We start from the raw sequence: 26,456 nt of genomic DNA, 5'->3' as shown, positions 1-26,456 counted from the left end.
TATATTCCCGTTCTTTCCCCTACAAAAACCCCTACCGTGTTGGATACAAACCTTTTTCTCAGGTAAAGTCTGTGCAGCGATCAGAACGACGTAATGAAACGCAACAACGAACGATCAGGAGACACGAGACGAGGTCGTCCTGTCAAACCGTGTTTAATTTGATACGTGGGACTTTACACTGTAATTTACACAAGAATATACATGAATAAAACTTTGTAGGACATGTACTGTAAACAGTTATTCACAGCATGCCTCAATTCCAGCACACCTTACCAGACGATACTCCTGCACACGTACACGATTCTCCTGTCACCGGGCCGTATTCAGAGTTGAACAATTCCAAACAATTCCATAATTACCGGAATATTTACAGGGTGGAATTTGCATGTATTCTTAGGTATTGTAGTTGATTTTTTTTTAACATTTATGGTATTTGGTAGGTGCCCTTCCTTATCCAGAGTGACTTACATTTTATCTTTCACAATTAAGGGTTAAGGGCCTTGCTCAGGTTCCCAGCAGTGGCAGCTTAGTGGACCTGGAATTCAAACTCACAACCACAAAGCTACCACATCCACAGCTGCCCCGAGCTTTCTGGGTTTTCCATCCAGAATTTTTATTTCGTTTTAGCCTAATTCATACTTCCATGGTTTCCAGACTAATTCTTGAACAGAAGCAACTAGAACACCGATTTTAATCGGAAGCGATTACCTTTAAACCTGAAAAAATGAAAAAATACAAAAATACAAATCAGGGATAGAAGTAGAGTGAAGAAGGAAGCAGTACATACATTAAATACAGTGAGAGCTGCCAAATTAAAGCCAAGTTAGAGCTAAGTAATTATGAAAAATAAAATAAACCAAAACATGCATGAATACATGATTAAGTAATAATTCATAGTAAATAATATTGGTTCAATTTAACAATATGGCTTCCAATTATTGTTATAAAACAGCACATCCTGTTATTTACATATTTATTTATTTTGTGTATCCTGTGCTGATAATTAATTTCCCTTGATTTGGAAACAATTAATAAATTGGTTAATAGAGTCATATTTATGTATTTTCGACCGGAAATAAAATTGCAAAAATTGTGTTCTGTTTTTTTTTTCTGTAATTAACCAAAACATAAATTTCACTGTGACAAATTATAGTTATGACTAATTGTAAGACAGTAAAGCCAAAGTTATACTGCTTCTTTACTAGTCAAAGGTCGGGGCCTAACGGTTAGAGAGTCTGACTCCTAACCCTAAGGTTGTGGGTTCAAGTCTCGGGCTGACTATACCACGGCTGAGGTGCCCTTGAGCAGGGCACCCCCAACTGCTCCCTGGGTGCCGAAGCATAAATGGCTGCCCACTGCTCCGGTTGTGTGTTCACAGTGTGTGTGTGTGTGTGTGTGTGTGTGTGTGTGTGTGTGTGTGTGTGTGTGCACTTTGGATGGGTTAAACGCAGAGAACAAATTGTGGGTTAAACGCAGAGAACAAAAACTTAGCTGTATGTCACGTCACTGTCAATACTGTGCATCTCACACTCACTCATTTTCTACCGCTTATCCGAACGTCTCGGGTCACGGGTCTCGGTGCCTATCTCAGGGGGACCGGGGGACGAAACCGGAGTACCCGAAGGAAACCCCCGAGGCAGAAGGAGAACATGCAAACTCCACACACACAAGGCGGAGGCCAGAATCGAACCCTGACCCTGGAGGTGTGAGGCGAACGTGCTAAACACTAAGCCACCGTGTCACCTTACTGTTCAATCTGAATATCAGGATAACATTATCAGGATTATTTTTAATTTTTTAAGGACACAACTCTGAATATGGTCCAGTCTACAATAAACAGAATTAAAACAACTGCCCTCATCAATCTGCCTGACAGTACAGTATATATAAGCAAACATGTGATTATGTTCCACTTTACTTTGCATGACAAATTCATTACAAAGACAAAAATCATGGGATGTGTCTCTCTGTCTCTCTCTCTGTCTCTCACTCTCTCTTTTCTTATACATCATAAAAAAAACATCACTCCATCCTTTAGAATCCAGCCTGTCTGAGTCTCTCGAGGCTGAGATTAACCGTGTCTTATAAGATATTACTGTTCCTCCAGCCATGACGGTCTGTCCGAGCCGGGCCGCTTCAGCTTCACGTTGAATTGCCTGAGAGTCTGTTCGAGCTGCTGCTGGTTGCCAGCGAAGTAGGCCGAGATAGCGTTGTGGAAAAGGAGGAGCTGCTTGTGCATCACCTTGACCTGAAGGACACATGGGTCAAAACAGAGCAACTGGCAACAAGAACTAATCTCACTAGGGATATTCAGGTTGTAAAACTTTTTTATCTGGCAAAAAAACTGTAATCTGTCTAAATCATGATTTATTGTTGATCTGTTTTTTTTTCCTTATTAACATAAAGAGAGAGAAAAAAGTATTGTAGCTTTTATAACAACGGATAATTAAAGTCGATTTTATTTGTATAGCATTTTTCCTTTAACAAAATGTCACATAAAAATAAATAAATTCAGGATATAAATCATATAAATACATTTATCAACTTAAAAACCTACAAAACGGGAACTCACTTGTTTTCACACTCGGACATTCGATAACATAAAATCTAACAATACAACTTACAATATGTGATTATTTAATTAATTACAGGATTAAAATTGCTGTGGAAATGTCTGTGCTTTAAGAGGAGTAAAATATTTCAGGACGTGTTGCAGGTTGGTAACAGTTGTGTTGTATTCCTGATCCATGATCCTTTGCCATCACTATCATAACGATAATGTATATACTTAGATAAAACTCCTTTTGCTTTAGTAATTTCCACAAATACAGCAGCAGCTAAAGGAAACGTACCTTATTCTCCTCCAGGAACTTGAGCTTGATGGTGACGTCGTTCCGTAGACGCTCGTACTTGTCTCTGTGGATCTGGTACTCCTGCTGGGCGAACTCGATACGCAATACAGCAGCGGCGTCCCGCGGGCCAGCACTCAGCTCCTCCAGGTCTGTCCTATAGGCATCATACTCCAACCTAAACACACACACAAAAGCATTCTCATACATGTAATACATGTATTTAAATCCCACATACTGCATGTAAGAATTTAAACACTCATTTTAGAGCTGATGCACTCACTGCTTGGTGTTTTCTAGAATATTCAGCATTCAGTAGAAGGCAGTTAAAGGTGGGGTGCATGATTTTTGAAAGCCAATGTTGACATTTGAAATCACCAAAACAAACATGCCCCTAACCCAAATGGGTCCCACCCCTGTTTTGATAGCTCCGCCAAACACATACATACAATACGTAACCCAGGCGGAACTATTATGGCGGAACCTGCTGGGGCAGCTGGCCGAGGGGATATTTTTATCAATAAATGAGCTCGATGAGGGGGGCACGGTGGCTTAGTGGGTAGCACGTTCGCCTCACACCTCCAGGGTCGGGGTTCGATTCCCGCCTTTGCCTTGTGTGTGTGGAGTTTGCATGTTCTCCCCGTGCCTCGGGGGTTTCCTCCGGGTACTCCGGTTTCCTCCCCGGTCCAAAGACATGCATGGTAGGTTGATTGGCATCTCTGGAAAAATTGTCCGTAGTGTGTGATTGCGTGAGTGAATGAGAGTGTGTGTGCCCTGCGATGGGTTGGCACTCCGTCCAGGGTGTATCCTGCCTTGATGCCCGATGACGCCTGAGATAGGCACAGGCTCCCCGTGACCCGAGGTAGTTCGGATAAAGCGGTAGAAAATGAATGAATGAATGAATGAATGAGCTCGATGAGTAATACTATGGTAATACAAATATGTTTTTGTGTGTTGTAGCATGAAAGGTTTAGCTCCGTTTCACGCGGAAGACGGCGTTCGGCACCTAGAACACGAGGCAGGGGTAACGGCAGGTATCCGCCATGTCAGTGTTTCAATCGCTTTCTGCTAATGTCACACATGTGCACTGAACACTATTGACAAGACACGCCCCTTTCTGCTCATTGGCTACACGTTTGTTTTGTTTGTCAGCCCGACTCGGTTTTCTGGAACATTTTTCAAACATGATGCACCCCACCTCTAAATGAGAGTACAGTAAAAGTGGATTTTAATATAATTCAGTGGCTTAAACATTGCTATATACATAATGACTAAGAACTTATAAGTAATAAAACATGCAACATGAAATGGATAGAAACTAATAACAAAAAATTCAAATCATTGGGGTCTCCAGAAATCCTCAAAAACATTTTATTACATATTTTTCTTTCTATTGTGTGCAATAGAAATATCAGAACGATCAAAATAATCGTAGTTTATAACGACGACTTTTAACCTTATTGTATAAACAAGGGTTAATTGTGTATATACATGAGCCTTAGGACACGCTGGTTGCTTTGTGTTTTTCAGAGCCGTTCTCGTACCTTGCGTTCTCGTACATCTTGATGGTCATCAGCGTGTCCTCCATGGTTTTATTGACCAGTGTGTTGATGCTCGACACGAAGAAGTTTACTGCGCCCAGTAGCGTTTCTCCGTTCTTACACAGCAGCTTTTGGGTCTCTGCGTTGTAGCCGAACTCGTCCTAAAGGAACGTTGCCATGTGTTTAATAATTACACGTGAGAGGTATTCTGTGGCTTTTATTTACAGTTCAGTCAGTACAATACTGCGTAACAGAGTAACCAGAGATTAAGGTGCAAAATATTTAAACAGGTTCAGATGTCTCCATAGTTGAGAGTAATATAAAACATCCAGCAAAGTCTGAAGAAGAACAAACAAAAAGAAAATAGAACAAATATAATAAATAACCATATATAGGTAATATAAGTAAATAGATGGATAGATAGATAAATAAACAAAAAGAAAAATACAGTGCACAGAAATTCATTCATGGTAGAAACAAATTTCTAAAATGTATCTTTCCCACTTATACACGTTGTGTCACGGTCACACGTTTTGCACATTTTTCTTTAATCTGTTATCATTTAATTGTAATTGTGTTTATAGTGTAGAATGTAATATAACTGAAATGTAAACAATAATTATTGAATCGTTTATAGGAGCACTCCTGCATCTGCTGTTGTAGATTTAAGGAAAAGTACTTATCTATTTGTCTGTATATGTCTGTGTGTGTGTGTGTGTGTGTGTGTGTGTGTGTGTGTGTGTGTGTGTGTGTGTGTGTGTGTGTGTGTGTGTGTGTGTCTGTGTGTGTGTGTGTGTGTGTGTGTCTGTCTGTGTGTGTGTGTGTGTGTCTGTGTGTGTGTGTGTGTGTGTGTGTGTGTGTGTGTGTGTGTGTGTGTGTGTGTGTGTGTCTGTCTGTGTGTGTGTGTGTCTGTCTGTGTGTCTGTCTGTGTGTGTCTGTCTGTGTGTCTGTCTGTGTGTGTCTGTCTGTGTGTGTCTGTCTGTGTGTGAGTCTGCCTGTGTGTGTGTGTGTCTGTCTGTGTGTGTGTGTGTCTGTCTGTGTGTGAGTCTGCCTGTGTGTGTGTGTGTCTGTCTGTGTGTGTGTCTGTCTGTGTGTGTGTCTGTCTGTGTTTGTGTGTATCTGTGTGTGTGTCTGTCTCTGTGTGTCTGTCTCTGTGTGTGTGTCTCTGTGTGTGTGTCTGTCTCTGTGTGTGTGTGTCTCTGTGTGTGTGTCTCTGTGTGTGTGTCTCTGTGTGTGTGTCTGTGTGTTTCTGTCTCTGTGTGTGTCTGTCTCTGTGTGTGTCTGTCTCTGTGTGTGTGTGTGTGTGTCTGTGTCTGTCTGTCTCTGTGTGTCTGTCTCTGTGTGTCTGTCTCTGTGTGTCTGTCTCTGTGTGTGTGTGTGTGTGTGTCTCTGTGTGTGTGTGTGTCTCTGTGTGTGTGTGTGTCTCTGTGTGTGTCTGTCTCTGTGTGTGTCTGTCTCTGTGCGTGTCTGTCTCTGTGCGTGTCTGTCTCTGTGCGTGTCTGTCTCTGTGCGTGTCTGTCTCTGTGCGTGTCTGTCTGTGTGCGTGTCTGTCTGTGTGCGTGTCTGTCTGTGTCTGTGTCTGTGTGTGTCTGTCTCTGTGTGTGTCTGTCTCTGTGTGTGTCTGTCTGTGTATGTCTGTCTGTTTGTGTGTCTGTGTGTGTCTGTATGTGTCTGTGTGTGTGTCTGTGTGTGTGTCTGTGTGTGTGTCTGTGTGTCTGTCTGTGTGTGTGTCTGTGTGTCTGTCTGTCTGTCTGTCTGTCTGTGTGTGTGTCTGTCTGTGTGTCTGTCTGTGTGTCTGTCTGTGTGTCTGTCTGTGTGTGTGTCTGTGTGTGTGTCTGTGTGTGTGTGTCTGTGTGTGTGTCTGTGTGTGTGTGTGTGTGTGTGTGTGTGTGTGTGTGTGTGTGTCTGTCTGTGTGTGTGTCTGTCTCTGTGCGTGTCTGTCTCTGTGCGTGTCTGTCTCTGTGCGTGTCTGTGTCTGTCTGTGTGCGTGTCTGTCTGTGTCTGTGTCTGTGTGTGTCTGTCTCTGTGTGTGTCTGTCTCTGTGTGTGTCTGTCTCTGTGTGTGTCTGTCTCTGTGTGTGTCTGTCTCTGTGTGTGTCTGTCTCTGTGTGTGTCTGTCTGTGTATGTCTGTCTGTTTGTGTGTCTGTGTGTGTCTGTTTGTGTCTGTATGTGTCTGTGTGTGTGTCTGTGTGTCTGTCTGTGTGTCTGTCTGTGTGTGTGTCTGTGTGTCTGTCTGTCTGTCTGTGTGTGTGTCTGTCTGTGTGTCTGTGTGTGTGTCTGTCTGTGTGTGCGTCTGTCTGTGTGTGCGTCTGTCTGTGTGTGCGTCTGTCTGTGTGTGTCTGTCTGTGTGTGTGTGTGTGTCTGTCTGTGTGTGTCTGTCTGTGTGTCTGTCTGTGTGTCTGTCTGTGTGTCTGTCTGTGTGTCTGTCTGTGTGTCTGTCTGTCTGTGTGTCTGTCTGTGTGTCTGTCTGTGTGTCTGTGTGTGTCTGTGTCTGTTTGTGTCTGTGTGTCTGTGTGTGTGTGTCTGTGTGTGTCTGTGTGTGTGTGTGTCTGTGTGTGTCTGTGTGTGTGTGTGTCTGTGTGTCTGTGTCTGTGTGTCTGTGTGTGTGTGGCTGTGTGTCTGTGTGTGTGTCTGTGTGTGTATGTCTGTGTCTCATTCAGTGTCTTTGTGTGTTTGTCTACATGTATGTCTTTCTGTCCTTCTATCTGTCTACATGTATGTCTTTCTGTGTGTCTGTCTGTGTTTCAGTCTTGTCAGAGTTAATCATATCCAAATGTCACCCAAGTTTCGCCCGGAAACTAAAAGCAAAAGGAATTACAGACGCTTTACTGCATACCGTGTTTTGTTGGCCAGCACTCACCTGCTGTAAAATGTCTAATCACAGATTGAAGCTTCATCAAGAAGTCATAATATCTGTACTTAAATGATCATCACTACAGCTTAAATCTTGTGTTACATAAATCATTGGAAGTTTACATCTTAAGCCTTAGTTTCTCTGTTTCCACTAAAGGTCAGGTTCCCTTTAGACCAGGGGTCGGCAACCTTAAACACTCAAAGAGCCATTTGGACCCGTTTCCCACAGAAAAAATACCACAGGGAGCCACAAAACCATTTTGACATCTAAAATGAAGAGAACACCGCATATATCGTTTTTTTTACCTTTATGGAAAATATAGAAAAAACTGTAGTGTGTTGCATTTATGAAATAAATTAACTGCTACCAATTAAACGCAATTTTATTTCTGCAGGCAAACAAAAGTATTTTGAACGGTTTGAACTAACCTTAAGAAAAAAGACGCTGGGTCGAAGGTTACTTTCAAATAAAATGTTTAATATATAATTGAGTCCTTCGTATTCATGACCAGGGCTCTCAAGTTTTGAAGACAGGCAAGCATGACATCTCCAACCTCTCACTTTTTTTATTGGATGTTGCGTTAAATCTTTCCCAGATAGTGCTATTTTCTGATTGGCTATTGTGTAGCTTCTTATTTGATTGGCTGATAAGTGTCAGGCTCGACTAAGAACTGAGAAGCGCTTGATTCCTGCCCGGTTCCATAGAGACAGCGGTGCGGACTGATACATTTTGGGCGCTGTGGCTTATTAAATATATGATAAATAGTCAAAAAGTTTTTCTGCGTGAGAATACGATGTGCGGTGGGAGAGCGTGAGAAAAGACCCAAATGCATGACTGTCACTCTCACTGTGTGACACTTGAACGCCCTGCATGACATAAAAATGCAACTTGCCGCTTGCAGCAAATCAAAAATGCGCCTACTTCTGTGTGCAAGTCGGCAGTTATGACGCATATTTTGAGCGACCAAAAAAAAAAATAAAATTAAACACGGTTTACTTTAATGTTAAAAGAGCATCATGATCTTAGAATTTAGAATTACATTTTAAAAAAAACTAACTAACAAAAATAAAAAACTTAAATTACATATTTATTTTCCAAAGCTACAGGGAGCCGCAGCAGAGGGATGAAAGAGCCACTTGCGGCTCCGGAGCCGCGGGTTGCCGACCCCTGCTTTAGACCCTCGATCTCAGGTTCAGCAGGTCCGTCCAGCTGGTCGCCTGATTCAGCCGTCTCGCCCTACTCCCTTCATGAGGCCTGTTTCAGTTGAACTTTTGATTTTCACTTCCTCACACATTGTTTATCAGAGAGCTCAGACTGACGAGGACTGACAGCACGGAATCTGTTTACTTTTACTGTTTATGATTACAAGAAACATCTTTTCTTGTTTACATCTGGCCTACAACATCGCCTACATATGTCTTATGACACCAATTGTAATATCTTGCAAGGCTTAATACTTTACTTTGGTTATAGTATTGTAAGGAATAATACTTAAATTATTTCTACTAAGATTTTTCACAACACTCCTCTTCATCCATATCAAATAGAACAATCTCTCCATGATCGGATCTCTTAGACAAGTTACCTGCAGTTCTGGAGATTTCTGGCTCAGATCAGCAAAGGTGTCTCCCAGCGCCTGCTGCGTCTGCACTACATTGTAGAAGTGAGTGGTGAGCGCTTGTGCCAGTCTCAGGATGTGCTCGTATTTCTGCTTGGTTTCACGCAGCACGTCGATCTGAGCCTCCAGCTCCAAATCTACGGTCCGCGAGCCACGACCAAACCGCTCCGAGAACATCTGTTTCGTGCACTGGATTAGAACAAGAAAGGGAGAGAGAGAAATGTTGCTCTGCTTGTACAGTGAAACAGATCATGTGGCTCATATAGCAGCTGTGACATTTGCATATTATTTCCATGAAGCTTTATTTTCTCTTTAAATCTTTTTTCTTTTACTTAAGGCCGCCGTCAAATGTTTACACTTAAAATGATGACTTACGCACTGTTTAAGTAAAAAATTCGACACATTTTTCACCATAAAACTGTAACTTCGAGGAACAAAGAGTCAAGGCTATGCACAAGAAACACACTGACATCAAACAGAAGCTTAGACCAAGTCATGGTGAAACACAGGGGCTTAAATCAGATAGCACAAAACAGATGTGCATAATAAACAGAGGAATGACAGGGCTGCCCTCTGGTGGCCATGCAGAGAAATGTAAAAGGTATAGTACAATACAGTACAGTATTATATAGTACAGTATTAGTGCAGTATGGTGTTGTATAGTATAGTACAGAAGAGTATACAGTATCATACCAGTTTCAGCGACAACAAAACGATTCTAAAAGACATTTGTGTATAACAAACATTTCCAGAATTAAAACAAAAAACATCTAAATATTCTAAAGAGTAAAATAGTAGTGGAAAAAAAACCTTTTACCTTTTTTTTAGCCTTTTACTGACTCAATAACACGATTTTGAAGCATGACTTGAAATGTTATGGCTGAGTAACTACATTTTGTAGACGTTCAAAAAACAAACCTTTGTGATTAAATATGTAAGGCTTACTTTAACTGTATTTCCCAGCATGCCATACATGTTTACTACAGCCATCGTGTCCAATCTTATACACAGGAACCATGCCTGATTGGGGCGGTGGTGGCTCAACTGGTTAAGGCTCTGGGTTGTTGATCGGCGTTCAGGCCCCAGTACCAAGCTGCCACTGCTGAGCACTTGAGCAAGGCCCTCGACCCTCCCTGCTCCAGGGGCGCCGTATCATAGCTGCCCCTGCACTCTGACCCCAACCTCCTCAGTTGGGGTATGTGAAGAAAAGTATTCCACTGTGCTGTAATGTATATGTGGCGATAATAAAGGCTTCTAAAAGTGAAAACCTGAACTCACACCAAAACTTTGTGGAAAAAAAAAAAAAGGAGATTCCTAAAGTACTGGGAATATTTTGGGCTCATTATCTAACTCAGGGCTTGTACCTTGTAAGTATTGATGCTCCATTTCTTCACACTGTCAAATTTCTCCACTGCAATCCCACGTGTAGCCTCCTCTGACATCATGCTTGGATTACTGTGACTCTGGTGCATGCTGGGAGCTAGAGGAAATAAAAAAAAAAAGGGAGAAATGCGGTAGAGTTTTTTGTTTTGTTTTGTTACTTTGTCTATAAAAAAGAAAGAAGGAGATAATACCGATGAGAATTGAGAGAATGACGAGAAGAACCCTGGGATACCTGTGTAATGATCTGGTTGGTATAATATGTGATGAGCAGCTGAATGACTGGGTGGAAACCTAGATTTGGAGCGAAGGTCTGAAACGAACAGACATGTAGAACAGGACGGGTTAATGGAAACACATGCAGTGAGATGGATAGCAGTGACTTTAAGAAAAATAAACACAGACACGATACATGGCAAGACAATGACAGTATTAATATCAACAGTGTAAATGCTTTGAACAAGCAGGCGAGAAGACGGATCGAGGTCGAAGATTCAGAATAAAGCAGTGTTGAAACAACACAGAGAGAGAGAGAGAGAGAGAGAGAGAGAGAGAGAGAGAGAGAGAGAGAGAGAGAGAGAGAGAGAGAGAGAGAGAGAACAATGTCATAGAGATGATAAAAAAAAATTATGAAAGAGCAGAAAAACCCAGAATCTGCAAAGAACAGCGCAGGTCCATAGCATGGAATAGAAGCACATTCTCACTTTCTAACAAAGGGTTAATCTGTGTCTGTCATTTGTAATAATATATTCTTCAGAGAAAGCGTACATATATTCTGTAAGGTCCAAAAGTCTGAGTAAGTCAGGAAAAGCTCTTTTTTTATTTAAAAAAAACTGTCCGAGGCTAAAACTATTCTGAGTGAAGGACAGCTTTAAAATGGAATTAGTATTATTATAAAAGCATTACTAGTTTCTAAGAATAGAAAAAGATTACTACTGTATAAAAAGACTTTTAAGAAATCCACTACGGTACGCCGAAGAATTAAATACCGTCTTTAATGCTCTATAACGTACCAGAGTCGATCCAGGATTGTGCAATTTTCCCATCGCAAAATAATTAAGCAAAAAAATGATCGAAATCTGAGATATTCATGCGTCTTTTCAAGATTTGCGACGCGTCGTGCATCATCACAACACGTATTCAAAGCCAATTATTTCCTCTGATTCAATACTCGATTCAATGTCTCCTCGATTTGACTCGAAACCGGTGCAACATCGCACACAACTTTTGGACCCCAGAGTTGTAAGAAAAAAAAAAGCAGTAAAATACGCTGGTGTTAGTCTTTCCACCAGCATGCAAATTAACGTGCAGTCGTTTTTCTTTCTGTCCCCAGCCTGTAGAAAAGGAGCATTACTTTTCTATGGTAAGTTTAACCAAAAAATTCTTCCATGACATGCAGTTTGCTGGAAGAAAGTGAACGAAAGAACTCGAACAGGAAAGATAAGAAAGATAAGTTTATATCCAAGGTGCATAAAAACACCTGGCTTGGGGACGTTTCCGCATCTTCTTTCAAAATACTCCTCGTTGAAAAGTATAGCTGGGCCTAAAAGCATTTCAGTAAAAAAAATAATAATTAAATAAAACAAAAGGAACAAAGCCTAAAGACATCTGAGATCTACAGTAGGACACACACCTTTGATGGAGCCGGTGGGGATGATGCCCCCGGCTGAGCCTCCGTATCCTCCTGACACTATACTCGTCTCGTTCAGGTTCGGCCCGGACACCATCACCTGCTGCAGGTCCTGAACATCATAAACACCATCAGCACAGATCAGAGGACACCACCACAGCTACACCACATCTACTCATGTTCAGTACGAGAGCTTCATTCTTGAGAAAAGACTCGCTTATTTTATTACTTAAAACATATATAACGTTATAACAACCTATTTCTAGACACGTGTGATCATTTTATTACACCAACAGACAACATATAGACAATTAATACATCGATAATGGCATTTCATTTGTTTAAAGATTTGCTATATGATTCTATTGGAATATATTACTATTAGTACCGTGAGATTTATTTTCGTACACTTGTTTTGTCTACTGACGGAATTTTGTTATTGTTTCTGGGAATTGACGCGCTCACGTATGTGCTCTGCTCTTCTGGTCCCACCATCTCTCAGGGTAAGAGGAAGGTATACATCAGTACACTCTTCTATTCTGGCACCAAGGGGTGGAATGAACTTCCCCTAGATGTCCGAACAGCTGAGTCACTGGCTCTCTTCAGATGACTGGTGAAGACCTTTGTCTTCCTAAAACATTTAAACTAGCACTTTACTCACTCACTCACTCATTTTCTACCGCTTTATCCGAACTACCTCGGGTCACGGGGAGCCTGTGCCTATCTCAGGCGTCATCGGGCATCAAGGCAGGATACACCCTGGACGGAGTGCCAACCCATCGCAGGGCACACACACACTCTCATTCACTCACGCAATCACACACTACGGACAATTTTCCAGAGATGCCAATCAACCTACCATGCATGTCTTAGGACTGGGGGAGGAAACCGGAGTACCCGGAGGAAACCCCCGAGGCACGGGGAGAACATGCAAACTCCGCACACACAAGGCGGAGACGGGAATCGAACCCCGACCCTGGAGGTGTGAGGCGAACGTGCTACCCACTAAGCCACCGTGCCCCCCCCTAGCACTTTATAGGAACCAAAAAAAAAAAAAAAAAAAAAAAAACCCTGGAAAGACTTTAGTTAGATTGAACCAGTGTTAATGTATTTATTGATAGTGAATAAGGGCATTATTCTTTACTATTATTACTATTACTATTGTTATTATTATTATTATTATTATTATTATTATTATTATTATTATTATTATTAATCTACTTACACTACTAGTATATACTGTATATATACTTGGACACCTGATCCTCACAGGCATATGTGCTTGTTGCACATCCCACTCTATATTAACCCTCTTTTCCTAAGATCAGTCACTGATGTTGGGATGTTGAAGAGTTCTGGGGTTCACTTGGTGTTCCAGTTCATCCCAAAGGTGTTCAGTGAGGTTGAGTCAGAGTCAGGGCTCAGTGCAGGACACTTGAGTTCTTCCACTCCAACCTTCACACCTTCACCATGTCTTCATAGAGCTTTGTGCTTTGTGCACAGGTGCATTGTCATGCTGAAGCATAAATCCAGTGAAGGGAAATCTTAATGCCTCAGCATGCACAGAATCTGCTATATGTGAAGAAAGAATTTCACTGTGCTGCTGTAATGTATATGTGACAGAAATAAAAGCTTCGACCTCAATTATTCTACTAGAAATATTACAGTGAAAAATTGTACACAGTTAAACAGGGATATTCTGATCATTCCTATATTTGCTAAGGATTTGTAGAATATACATTTTTTTAAAAAGCTGATCAATTAGAAATAACATTAGAAGTTAGATAAGAAATGAATAAAACAACCACGTCCATCCATCCACCCATTCATCCACCCACCCGTCCATCCATCCATCCATCCATCCATCCACCCATCCACTTATCCACCCATCCATCCACCCACCCACCCATCCATTCATCCACCCATTTATCCACCCACCCACCCGTCCATCCATACATCCATCCACCCACCCATCCATCCATCCGTCCGTCCGTCCATCCATCCACCCATTCATCCACCCACCCACCCACCCATCCATCCATCCATCCATCCATTCATCCACTCATTCATCCACCCACCCGTCCATCCATCAGTAGGCTAGGCATCTGAGCTGGAATTCCATCATTTTAACACAACGATTCAGACAATGTGCAATGCAAGAACATGACCAGTTTATTTCATGTGTGAATAGCTAATATTAATAATAAAATATATTGCACAACATGTTTTTAATCAAACAGTATTTTTTTATTACTTTTTTTAGTTCTGTATTAGCACAATCCACCTTCGTCTCAGTACAGCAAGAACGAAAATTTACTGTCGTAAATTGTAATTAAAAAGACGAAGAAAAAACGTAAAAGAGGTTAAAGAAAAGTTAACTTACTACAAGCGACTGTTTTGTATGACCTTAGTCTGGTTTGGGTGAATGCTTTGTGTGAATTGCAGAAAATTCCCATTCCCAAAATCTAAATGTCACATAGAACTTATAATTTTCCAAATATTTCGAACTGTTCACTGTTCACACACAAGAAAGCCACAAGCATTTTGAGTATTATGAGTATACAGTAAGCCCACAGGAGACACATACAGTAACACTAAGCTAGAGACACACTGCTACTTTCCCCTTTATCACAGCCACTGAGAGACTCCCTACCTTCCTCTCTAAGCTCCAGTGAATCTGTGCAAAAAAACGAGACATAAAGACAAAACACGGCATGTCAGCGTGCAGTCAGGAATGAAAGGGAATGTCAAACTGATACGTTACACAAATGACCAGACAGACTGTGATTTATAAACTACTGTAAAACAGAAATCGGAGACAAAACATTTATTCCTTGTCATGTCTTTGTATTGGGGCTCAATAAGAGAGTTTTAAAGTACTGTACAGCCAAAACAAGTTACACAACGACGTCTGGTTATATTCTTAGCTTGTTCATAATGATATGTGTGATTAAGATAATGCTGATTAAAATGGTACAAATACCTTGATACGAAAGAATATTATTACATTTTGCATGACATTTATATTTGCTACCAAAACGGTGAATGATTTAATACAAAAAAAAAACCCTCTATTGTCTGTAATACTAAATAACGACAGCTATTGTATGTAACCTCAACGACTTTGAAATAAACAAATTGTCCAGTTTTATCCTGGTATTGATATTAAATCGTATCATATACCTCTCAAAGCTCTAGCTTCCGTGTGTTTTTTCAATCCCTCACCTGTTCGAGACTATCGTCTTCAGACGTCCTCGTGTCTCCGTTGCTGTTGATGGGGATTTCCATCGTGGCAGCTTTGCTCATGATGCTGTCCGTCATGCTGGACCTTTACAGTGAACAAACAGCATGTCAGTGCATGCAGATATAGTAAGATTCATAACGCATCTTAAGGGCTCATAAGGTCAAAAAGTGGTGAGGAGGATTTTTATAGAGGCTTAAGATTTTCTTTAGCAGTGGAGAAAATGGCCAAAAGCTGAAGAGGGTGAAGAGCTTGTAGGGAATAATTCTTTGACCAATCATATTAGAGATATCATCTAGGACACAGCGCAGAAATTACATATAGATATGTAGAGATATTACATGAAGTGAAGTGAAGTGACGTGACATTAGCTAAGTATGGTGAGCCATACTTAGAATTTGTTCTCTGCATTTAACCCATCCAAAGTGCACACACACAGCAGTGAACACACACACCGTGAACACACACCCGGAGCAGTGGGCAGACATTTATGCTGCGGCGCCCGAGGAGCAGTTGGGGGGGTTCGGTGCCTTGCTCAAGGGCATCTCAGTCATGGCCGGCCCGAGACTCGAACCCACAGACTCTCTAACCATTAGGCCATGACTTCTTTCAACCTTTCATAAGTTGAGAAAAACACCGTGTCACAAAGGTCGTGTTGTTGCAGGGATACTAAACACTTTTTTTTTAAATGGTTAACTCAGCTGACAGTCCTAGAAGGATGTCACCAGTTAGCTTGGCAGTTCAGCCTCAAAGTCAAACTTTGTCGTTGTTTTTTTTTTTTTTGGTTTATGTGACTATACATATTTAATGTTGCAAAAGTATTGCGGGAAAAGAATAAATAAAAGATCGAACGGTCTTTGACACCATCGACTATCTAACACATTATGTTCCTCTCAAATCTGTGATTTGAGAGGATTAAATAAACCAATACAGTTTTAATGTTTAAATGTTACATGTATAGTCACACCATTGTAGCAGTGTTGCATGCAGTAGGCTATAAGGTAAGTAGCGATTGTTCATTTGAAGTTTACTCAAGTGGAAGAATGTAAGTAATAAACTTACACCTACTAGCACTATGCATTATGTTTTGAAAAAGTAGATTATCTTAATATCAAAACCTTCATTTTTTTCTGGACATAATGATAAATACATGTCTGCCTTTTGGAACGAACCAAAAAAAAAAAAAAACAGAAAATCGCATGCATGACGATTTATGGTGATTTTATTTCTTTGCCTACATTGACGCTGATGCATTAAGAGGAGGGGATCCCCTGTACCAAGATGGCGGCTCTGTTGACGCATTCGTTCCAATGTACCCAAGGCGACATCTAGTGTATATATCTATGACTACAGAGGCCTGTGTGGATATTAGGTTACCATGGTAACACCGGATGTGAGGTTTTACGCCCCTCCGGCACACAAAATGGCTATGACACGTCGCAGGCAGCGTCACTTTTTTTTTCCATTATTATTTTTTTTTTTCCTAACACGACAAATGCGTACAACATCTGTATACATATAAATCCCATGCCAGACGTTATAACATCTATTCCAAGCTCTCATCAGTGGATACAATGCGAAAGGATGCTGTTTGATCGCATCCTTACGCACAAACACATAAAAAACAGAACACCTTATTCATAATATACATATTTACCGTATATCCACACACCATGCAGTCTTATAGATCCGTATAAAGCTGAGTTATAACGCGTTATGAGCTGACATGATGCCCTGAACCGCTTTACCTGGATCCTGCTTCCAGATTTATCATCGATTTATCTCAAATCGCTTTGTTGAAATTTCCATATAAACCTTTAGGCTGTGGTTTTTAATAATAATCGTCGATTAAAAAAAAAGTCCGCTTAATTAATTATTTTTTTTAAATATATATTTAAAAATCTCTCCTCAATCCCCTTCGTTGCCTTGTCAACAAAATCCTTTAGGTTTTCTACACACGGAAGTGACGTCACACAAGGCTCTTGTTATAGTTCTTGTCAGTATGTTGTCAGTTTTTTGTTTTGTTTTTTCTGTTTATCTACACCTTCGTTGTTGTCCTGTCTGTTCCAGTCCTCTCGCTGTTCACTCAAACTGTATGAAAAATCCAAGTGTTTATAATTTCCATCAATTGGGACAAAATGAATTGATCAAAAGTAAATAAAGAAAAGAAAAGAAAAGAATTGACAAGCCACATGGTGTCAGCATCATCCCAGGAATCCAAACACCTAGTCAGCAAGCTGTTATTCCTATGTCTAGTCACCTCAATTATTAGCAACCTTAGTGAAAATTAGTATACAATGCTGCAAGATTTGAGCTTTTATTTTGTATTTATTTTATTTTTTTTTATTCATGCATAACAGTTATCTATCTGAGGGGGGCACAGTGGCTTAATGGTTAGCATGTTCGCCTCACACCTCCAGGGTTGGGGGTTCGATTCCCGCCTCTGCCTTGTGTGTGTGGAGTTTGCATGTTCTCCCCGTGCCTCGGGGGTTTCCTCCGGGTACTCCGGTTTCCTCCCCCAGTCCAAAGACATGCATGGTAGGTTGACTGGCATCTCTGGAAAATTGTCCGTAGTGTGTGATTGCGTGAGTGAATGTGTGTGCCCTGCGATGGGTTGGCACTCCGTCCGTGGTGTATCCTGCCTTGATGCCCGATGACGCCTGAGATAGGCACAGGCTCCCCGTGACCCGAGGTCGTTCGGATAAAGCGGTAGAAAATGAATGAATGAATTTCTCTTGTGAATTTGTGAGTGAGTGAGTGCATAACAGTTATCTATCTGCTTTATCCAGGTCAGGATCATGATGGATCCTGAATCATTCCCACGTCCCACAAACACCAAGGCAATTCGGTGTAGCCAGTACAAATACCAGTGTGTTTTTGGGTACCCAGTGAACCTAGGAGAGACCTGCATGAACATGGAAAGAACAGAGGATTATAACTAATAACTAGAACTAATAAGAACCCTGGAGCCTGGTATGGCAAATATATTACTATGTGATAAAAGTGACTTTCACTGGAGTCTTCTCCAGATGCTCTTGATGCGAATAAAAAGTGCTTTTATACCTGCGGTTGTTAATACGATAGCATTCAGGATTCAAGTTTATTTTAATTTAAGTTTATTTGTATAGCGCTTTTTACAATAGACATTGTCTCAAAGCAGCTTTACAGAACATAAACACAGAGCAGAAGGTAAACATAAGGAATAATAAAAGAAATAAAGAATAATAAAAGAAAAAGAATTAACTGAACAAAAAATTCAAGATTATTATATATATACATATATATATATATATATATATATATATATATATATATATATATATATATATATATATATATATAGTTCACAATGTGTATGTATTTATCCCCCTATACGCAAGTCTGAGGTGACTCAGGCAGCAGTGGCAAGGAAAAACTCCCTTAAATTGGTAAAGGAAGAAACCTTGAGAGGAACCGGACTCAAGGGGGAACCCATCCTCATATGGGTGACACTGGGGTGTGATTGTAATATACAGTCAGTTAAATGTTGTATTGGTGTGAGGTTCATGGACTGTGGATCAAAGATTGTGTTTATTGAATGTCTGTGGTCATTATTAAAGTCAGTGGTGTGTCAAGTACTTAAGGTTCTTGGCTGTTGCTTGGAAGATTGTGGTTTGGAAGATTGGGGTTCAATCCATAGTGCTGCCAGGCTTCCATTTTTGGGCCCCTGAGCTGCTCCAGGAGTGCTGTATCATGGCTGACCCTGTGCTCTGACTCCAACCTCCAAAGCTGGGATACAGTATGTGGGGAAAGAATTTCACTTTGCTGTAATGTATATTTGACCAAAAAAAAAGGCTTATATTTTAAAGAAACCTTCAAGAACCAAGCCTAAGCAGGCAACCAGTTGTCAATAACATTTACATTTACATTTACAGTATTTGGCAGACGCCCTTATCCAGAGCGACGTACATAAGTGCCTAAATCTCTAACACTGAATACATTAATGCTGGTTCACTAGGTTACATACTTAAGATACCAAACACAATGGTAAGGGTTAAGGGGCTTTATATGGTTAACATTTTTGCCAAACATGTTAAAAATTAAATTTTGCCCATTATTTTAAAAGGTGGCAGTAAGTTTGAAGTGGTCCAAATTGTAACAGTGGTACTTCAAGATGGAGATAAGGAATGATCTAATAAACCAATACAAACAATACAGTAAAACAAACTGCAAAAGAATCTGCATAAAAACGTACCATCTTCTGCAGACTGGAACTAAAGTATATTCACTGAGTTGCCAGCTTATTACACATCTAGTATTGAGTTGCACCTCCTCTGGCCCTCAGAACATCACGATTTCTCCTGAACTGGAAGCAGTGTGCTGGAATGTTAGACCATGCAGAAATGATTGCATTTCCCATTTGCTTCAAATTGGATGGCCACACAGTCTGCTGAAACAATTCTTTCCACCTCTCCTTAAGAATACCTGATAGAGTTAAGATCTGGGGAGCAAGGCAATAAAAAACCCATCGTACGGAACCACTCCATGATAATGTTTGGCTGTGATATGGTATATTAGCATCGTAGAAATGCCTATTCAAGTATAAACCGAAATGATGTTGGTCAGTAACAATGTTTAGATACACCCTGGCAGTCAGATATTCTTTCATGGGTATTGGAAGCATTATTAATTCATTCATTCATTTTCTACCGCTTTATCCGAACTACCTCGGGTCACGGGGAGCCTGTGCCTATCTCAGGCGTCATCTGGCATCAAGGCAGGATACACCCTGGACGGAGTGCCAACCCATCGCAGGGCACACACACACTCTCATTCACTCACACACTCACACACTACGGACAATTTTTCCAGAGATGCCAATCAACCTACCGTGCATGTCTTTGGACCGGGGGAGGAAACCGGAGTACCCGGAGGAAACCCCCGAGGCACGGGGAGAACATGCAAACTCCACACACACAAGGCGGAGGCGGGAATCGAACCCCGACCCTGGAGGTGTGAGGCGAACGTGCTACCCACGTGCCCCCCCATTATTAATTCCTATTATCTATTTCTCAGAGAAAAATACTGCCATTACCCGCCCATGGTGATCACACCATAGACCAATAGGAGTATCTCCCAGGGGAAAAAAAAGTGTACAAAGCAGAAATATCACATTGATAGGAAACCAGTTCATATCAAAGAACACACAAACACTCACGACTAGTTCTCTACTAGACAGGCAGTCCACATACTTGCGAGTTTTTTGGAGGTTTGACAAAATCAGAAAACCCAGAGGAAGCACACAGGGACATGGATATAACATAAAACTCAGCTAAGAGTTTGTAACCCAATTTCGGGATCAAACCAGGGATCCTGGAGCTGTGAGAAGGCAACCCATTGCACCATTATGCCCCTCCCCCCCTACTTGTATTGTGTGCATAAAATTTGAATCATTCAATCAGTCCTGATGCTTTTGCAAGCAAATACTATTGAGCAATAGTGGGTCAAATGTTAAGGCTTCGAGTTACCGGTCAGAGGGTCAGGGGTTCAAAACCCAGCAGTGCCATGCTACCACTGTGGGACCCCTGAGCAAGGCCCTCTCTGCTGCAGCTAACATGTCTGACTCTGTAATCCGACCCCAACTATGATAGGTGAAGAAAAGAATTTAAAATAAAAATGCTGTGGCTATATTTACTAAGTGTCTAGTAGATTTCACCAATATACAAGACAAAGAACTGCCTATTTTCAGAGAAACAGCTGATTGACACGGAAGATAAACAACCACAGACCTTCTCCCTTAGCCCCTAATCAAAAAAAGATTTCTTTTATTAACACCAAACAAATCTCTTATAGACATGGTTACTTCATTTTAATTTTCCCAGATATCTAAGGTGGGTTTTTTTTCTCCAGCTCCAACATTCCCGCTCCTCACTGGAAATGTTGCTTGTTGCTTACATCATGTTAGCATCAGCACCCACCATGATCTTCTACAGTTGTAGTCCAATAATTGACTCAATACAGACAAATGTTGAATTTGTCTGAGTGTGCTCTATGAATTTATTTGCACTATTTACATTATCTTCCAATATCCATGTTTGCTTTCTGTTTTGATTTGCTGATAAACCCTTGATATGATTGAATAAGAAGCTCAGTCCGTACCAGAGAACCGACCATCATGTCACAAGTCGTTAATGTCACTCACATCACTCAAGCCAGTGTAGATTTAAACTCTGACTGATTCTAGAAACCACTTTCTGGCTTACTTATGAAGTCAAATCAAAAAGTTTTTAATGTCATTTCCACTATAAATAGGTGATGCATATATATATAGTGAAATGAAACAATGTTCGTCTAGAGCAGGGGTCGGCAACCCGAGTGGCTCTTTCGTCCCTCTGCTGCGGCGCCCTGTAGATTTGGAAAATAAATATTTCATTAAAATTGATTTTATTTTAGTTAGTTAGTTTTTAAAAAAATGAAATTCTAAGATTATGATGCTCTTGTAACTTTAAAATAAACCATGTTCAATTTGTTTCTCGCACAATATAAGCGTCATAACTGCCGACTTGCGAAATCCGACACACAGAAGCAGACGCATTTTTGGTTCGCTGCAGCCGGCAAGTTAAAATTTTGAGGTCATGAATACGAAAAGAACTCAATTAGACATTATACATTTTATTTGAAAGTAACTTTCAACTCAGCATCTTTTTTGTTAAGGTTAGTTCAAACTGTTCAAAATATTTTTGTTTGCCCTCAGAAATAAAATTTCGTTTACTCTGTAGCAGTTCATTGTTTTAATAAATGCAACACACTACACTTTTTTCTATACTTTCCATAAAGGTAAAACACGATATATGCGGCGTTATCTTCATTTTAGATGTCAAAATGGTTTTGTGGCTCCCTGTGTTTTTTTCTTTCTGCGGGAAACGGGTCCAAATGGCTCTTTGAGTGTTTAAGGTTGCCGACCCCTGGCCTAGGACCACGGTGCTACATAAAGAAGCAGAGCTACATACTGTACGGGAACGGAAAACTAAAGACTAAACAGTACAAGGCAGAGTGCACAATACAATACAATATAACACAATACAATACAATACAATAGTTTTTCTCAGCACAACAACATAAAAGTGTAAAGTAAAAATACTATGAATGTAAACATAAGGGACAGTTAGCAGCAGAAAAAACTGAAAATGGTCCATATAGTGTTTTGTTTTTGTGATTGTTTTTGTGATTTGTGATTTTAACCACTGAGTTACCACTTTCCAGACAGCAGGAGGGTGAAGAGTTAGTGTGAGGCGTACGTATGGTCATCCACAATGCTAAGGACTTTGCTAATAAAGTGTGCTAACGTGTGGTATAAATACATGTCTATGATGGAAGGAAAATTCCACACACCTCAGTCACATAACGGTAGACTTTTATCAGGACTGGTGGAGTGTTGTACCTAATAAACTATCGACTGTGTAAATATGATACGTTATTGGTTCACTTTTATTTTCTTCTCAGTAAATCTACAGCAATGTGCATAGTTTATGCTGAACATGACAACTGTTAAGTTTGCTAGATGTGTTTATATTCAGCACTAGGCGTATAATTGCACCTGTGTTAAAGTTCATGCAGAGGTAAGAGACACGGTTCATTGTAAAGTCAATATCGCCTATGAATGTTCATGTGTTACTCTTGGCCCATGAGAATGTCACTCCGGAAAGGTGGCCGTGATCTCTATATGGATCATAAAGCAACAGAGTAGGACTTACATGCATCAATATTAACAGAGTCTTTTGAGGCTTGATATCACAGCCTCTTAGTCTCGGAGGGTTTCCAGTTCAAAGAGACGACTGATATACAAGTCAGTGCAAGCCGTCTAGCCCGTCTCCTCTGTATAAACTTCCCTTACAGTACGTCTGCTTTAAAATCTATTTATCCACTTAGCTCCATGTTTTATCCATTTATAAAACGACATTCAAGCAACAGATAATAAAACAGCTGGATTTATTCTAACAAGGCCTTAAAGATTCAGCATGGTGGTTCAGCGTGGACGTGCTTTGGGTTTTTGATCTACCTCACTGATTCTTTTGAAGGTTGAAGCACTTCACGATTGAGGCAGACGTGAAAAATCCTGAGTGTGTTTTTGCTTTGACAAATACATTGAAGTACTTCAACCTGCAACCCTAATCCTGCTTATTTTTCATGTGCTTTAAGTCAAAAGACGCGTTAAAAAAAAAAAAGTTGCCTTAAATATCTCTGAAAGGAAGTAAGAAACAAAAAGCATATGCTTTGTTAAAGGTGCGGTCTCCGTTGTTTGAAAGCCAATGTTGACATTTGAAATCACCAAAACAAACACGCCCCTAACCCAAATGGGTCCCACCCCTGTATTGATAGCTCCGCCCACACATACATACGTATCCCAGGCAACTAATAAGAAAGAACTGTGTCTTTATCATAGCTGAAGGGAAGAACAATACGATTGCAGATAAACAAACAAGCAAAAATGCCACACAAGCATAATCATGTAAAGGACAAAGGCATATATTAGTTCTGTGTAACAAAGCAAAACCAACGTTACTCACCTATCGAGAAGGAAAAAAGCGCCTCGGCGTCTTAAGTAAAGTCGGCCGCATATTAACAGGTCGGAGTTTCCCGAGTCAGTAACTCATGAGATAAACGCTGTTACTACACAAAACGCGGTTGTAGCTGCCTCTCTACATTACTACGATAGAAATGAGGTGTTATTTGTGTAGTAATCTAGTGAACCAGCATTAATGTATTCAATGTTAGAGATTTAAGCACTTGTGTACGTCGCTCTGGATAAGGGTGTCTGCCAAATGCTGTAAATGTAAATGTAAATGTATTTGTGTAGTAACAGCGTTTAGCTCAGGAGTTATTGACTCGGGAAACTCCAATCTGTGAATATGTGGCCAACTTCCTGCTCCTTCAGTTCTATCCAGCGCTGGAAAGCTGATCCTATATTAACACGTCCTACTTCTTGCCTTATCATAAGTCTTTCTTCGCTTTCTTTCTTAGTTTTTATCCTCCATGTCAGTGTTAAAACCTCTTTCTGCTAATGTCACACATGCCCACTGAACACTCTCTCCGCCGCATATTGACAAGCCACGCCCCTTTCTGCTAATTGGCTACACGTTAGTTTTATATTTGTTTTGTTTGGCGGCCCAACACAGTTTTCAGAAGCATTTCTCAAACATCAAAGACCCCACCTTTAATATACTTATTGTACATTATTAATTTCATTTGCTTTTTTATCTCTTAGATAATTAGATTTATGCACAAATTTATTTGTCACAAACTCCCACACAATCGTAGTCGAGAACAAAGAATATTCTACTAACGTGGACACCATGAGGTCCGGCTTGGTGAACGTCATGGATGCGAAAGGACGGAGTGTATACTTCACAACTCAACAACTGAAACAAAAGCGCTTATAAACAGTGCTAAAGCAAACATACAAAATTAAACACAGGTGAAAACAATTTGAATGATGGCAACTGGGTGTGTGGGAGTGCAGGTGGTTGTGGGAATTTTGATGTTTTTAGCGATGATGTGACGTCATTTTGTAAGATTTGTAAGTTAGGAGTTAGTAGACAAAAATGTTATTCAGAGAAGCTTTTAATCTTAGATACTGCTTTGAGAGGAACATTTATTTCCCTATATTTTTCTTCTAATTGAGATTATAGTTAGGAGAAAATAATTAACTTGATGTGATGTGATGTAATGTGATGTGATGTGATGTGGCCCAATGCAAGGTGGAGGTACTTGTATCACCCTGAAGTTGACACTTTGTGTCCTGAAATGTTTTATTCCTCTTACAGTATATACCATCAAATTTCAATGGCTATTTACATTCCATTTTATATTTAATAAAAAAAAAAAAAAAAAAAAAATTCAGAGGTGTTGAATATTCACTAAACAGGTTGTTGCTTCTCACATCACTCCCTACTAAAAATGTCCATCCATCCATCCATCCATCCATCCATCCATCCATCCATCCATCCATCCATCCATCCATCCGTTTTCTACCGCTTATCCGGAACCGGGTTGCGGGGGCAGCAGTCTTAGCAGGGACTTCTCTCTCCCCAGACACTTCCTCCAGCTCTTCCAGGGGAATACCGAGGCGTTCTCAGGCCAGCCAAGAGACATAGTCCCTCCAGCGTGTCCTAGGTCTTCCCTGGGGAATCCTCCCGTTTGGACATGTCCGGAACACTAAAAATGTCCTTGTGGCAAAAGTTCCACATCTTAAAGTTCCACCTTTACCTCTGAATGTCTTTGCACTGGAGACTCCTTCCATAAACATTAAAAATGTGTAGTTACCAAATCACAGATTATATATTTATCAGTTCTTTTTTGTTTATTAAACTCTATTCATTATAAGTCCTAGATGTAATGAGTAACGCATTCGGCATACAAATCTCTCTGTGTTTATTTATATATAATCTAATCTAATCTAATTTATGGACCAATTTAAACCATACTATAGCTGATGCAAATGTAACACAAGTACTGTATACACGAGTACAACAGAAATTTTAGAATGAGGCACAATCCCAGAAACTGAGTCACACACTTTATGTGTACATGTACAACTTATTCTCCTCTCTCAGGAGTGTGCAACAGCTGAACTCTACACTTTCTTCTCCTTCATCATTTGCTATCCTTCAGTCTGTCTTAATGATCATTACGCGTGATTCCAGATGTTTCCAAGTGACTGCCTGTGCTCTCCACTACAGCACAAGCTTCCCCATGATCTACAGCGCTAATCAAAGCACAGACACAATAGAGGCACAGAGAAAGCATGAGACCTCAGATTTCTTGCCCGTTATGTCATTGCTCTCAAGCCAAACAGTTACAAACACGGCTGTGTGTTTACAATCTAAAGCATATGGACCTGATCCCTTTATAGTTTTTGCAACGTGCCATTTTAAACAAACTGTCAGCTTTTTCCCCTTGTGCTTGTGGTCTAATCAGAGGAAGAGACACTCACGATTATGGATTCAAAATATGCGTGACTCGACCTCAAATACTAGCTGGAAATGAAGTGAGTCACATGTAAAGAAACAATGTGATCCCTGTATTTGTTCATCTACCTCGTTGATTCGCCAACAGCACACCTCTCTGTTTAAAAAAAAAAAAAGAGATGGTTTTAGCAGTTAAGCAAAAATCATTCAATATATGGAAAATAGACCAGACCTGAGTTTAGACCTTTTTTTGTGGTGATCACTGATAACCTTTTAAAGTGTAAATTAACATCATTGTGCTCATGAGAATTGTGTTGATTAGGATCAGAATGAAGTGGCTGGTTCAAATGAAGAGTATAATGACTATAAATGGGTTTAATTCTTTTTTTTTTTGCAT

At 40.4% G+C, this 26,456-nt stretch overlaps 1 protein-coding gene across 15 annotated transcripts; it reads right to left on the bottom strand.

Moving 5' to 3' along the window:
- Positions 1-1,769: 1,769 nt before the first annotated feature.
- arfip2a (ADP-ribosylation factor interacting protein 2a) lies at positions 1,770-17,078 on the bottom strand. 15 transcript variants are annotated; one of them, XM_027157258.2, is made up of 12 exons: positions 16,771-17,077; positions 15,098-15,200; positions 14,526-14,549; positions 13,098-13,444; positions 11,876-11,984; positions 11,723-11,785; positions 10,478-10,555; positions 10,227-10,342; positions 8,830-9,051; positions 4,394-4,551; positions 2,853-3,027; positions 1,770-2,248 (listed from the first exon to the last, which is right to left on the bottom strand). In XM_027157258.2, the coding sequence occupies exons 4-12, from the start codon at positions 13,146-13,148 to the stop codon at positions 2,093-2,095; spliced, it is 1,128 nt and encodes a 375-aa protein (XP_027013059.2). In that variant the 5' UTR covers positions 13,149-13,444; positions 14,526-14,549; positions 15,098-15,200; positions 16,771-17,077; the 3' UTR covers positions 1,770-2,092. The 15 variants fall into 15 exon arrangements, with proteins under 15 accessions (XP_027013059.2, XP_027013052.2, XP_027013053.2 ...); XM_027157251.2 differs by lacking the exon at positions 13,098-13,444 and having other exon boundaries at positions 16,771-17,078; XM_027157252.2 differs by lacking the exon at positions 13,098-13,444 and having other exon boundaries at positions 16,786-17,078.
- Between the last annotated feature and the right edge of the window lie 9,378 nt (positions 17,079-26,456).

The sequence above is a fragment of the Tachysurus fulvidraco genome, chromosome 11 (assembly GCF_022655615.1).
Source record: "Tachysurus fulvidraco isolate hzauxx_2018 chromosome 11, HZAU_PFXX_2.0, whole genome shotgun sequence".
Taxonomy (NCBI): domain Eukaryota; kingdom Metazoa; phylum Chordata; class Actinopteri; order Siluriformes; family Bagridae; genus Tachysurus; species Tachysurus fulvidraco.
Note: the sequence above shows the minus strand (reverse complement) of the source record. Positions and strands in the feature narration are given on the sequence as shown.

What these genes read in the sequence shown, in the direction of transcription:
- arfip2a (XM_027157249.2), bottom strand. Translation starts at nt 16,887, where the DNA reads ATGATAAATCTGGAAGCAGGATCCAG. An exon ending in ACTGGAGCTTAGAGAGGAAG is followed by an intron (nt 11,985 to 14,525) that starts GTAGGGAGTCTC and finishes TATGATGTTCAG; the next exon opens with GACCTGCAGCAGGTGATGGT. An exon ending in CCAACCAGATCATTACACAG is followed by an intron (nt 10,343 to 10,477) that starts GTATCCCAGGGT and finishes TATTTCCTCTAG; the next exon opens with CTCCCAGCATGCACCAGAGT.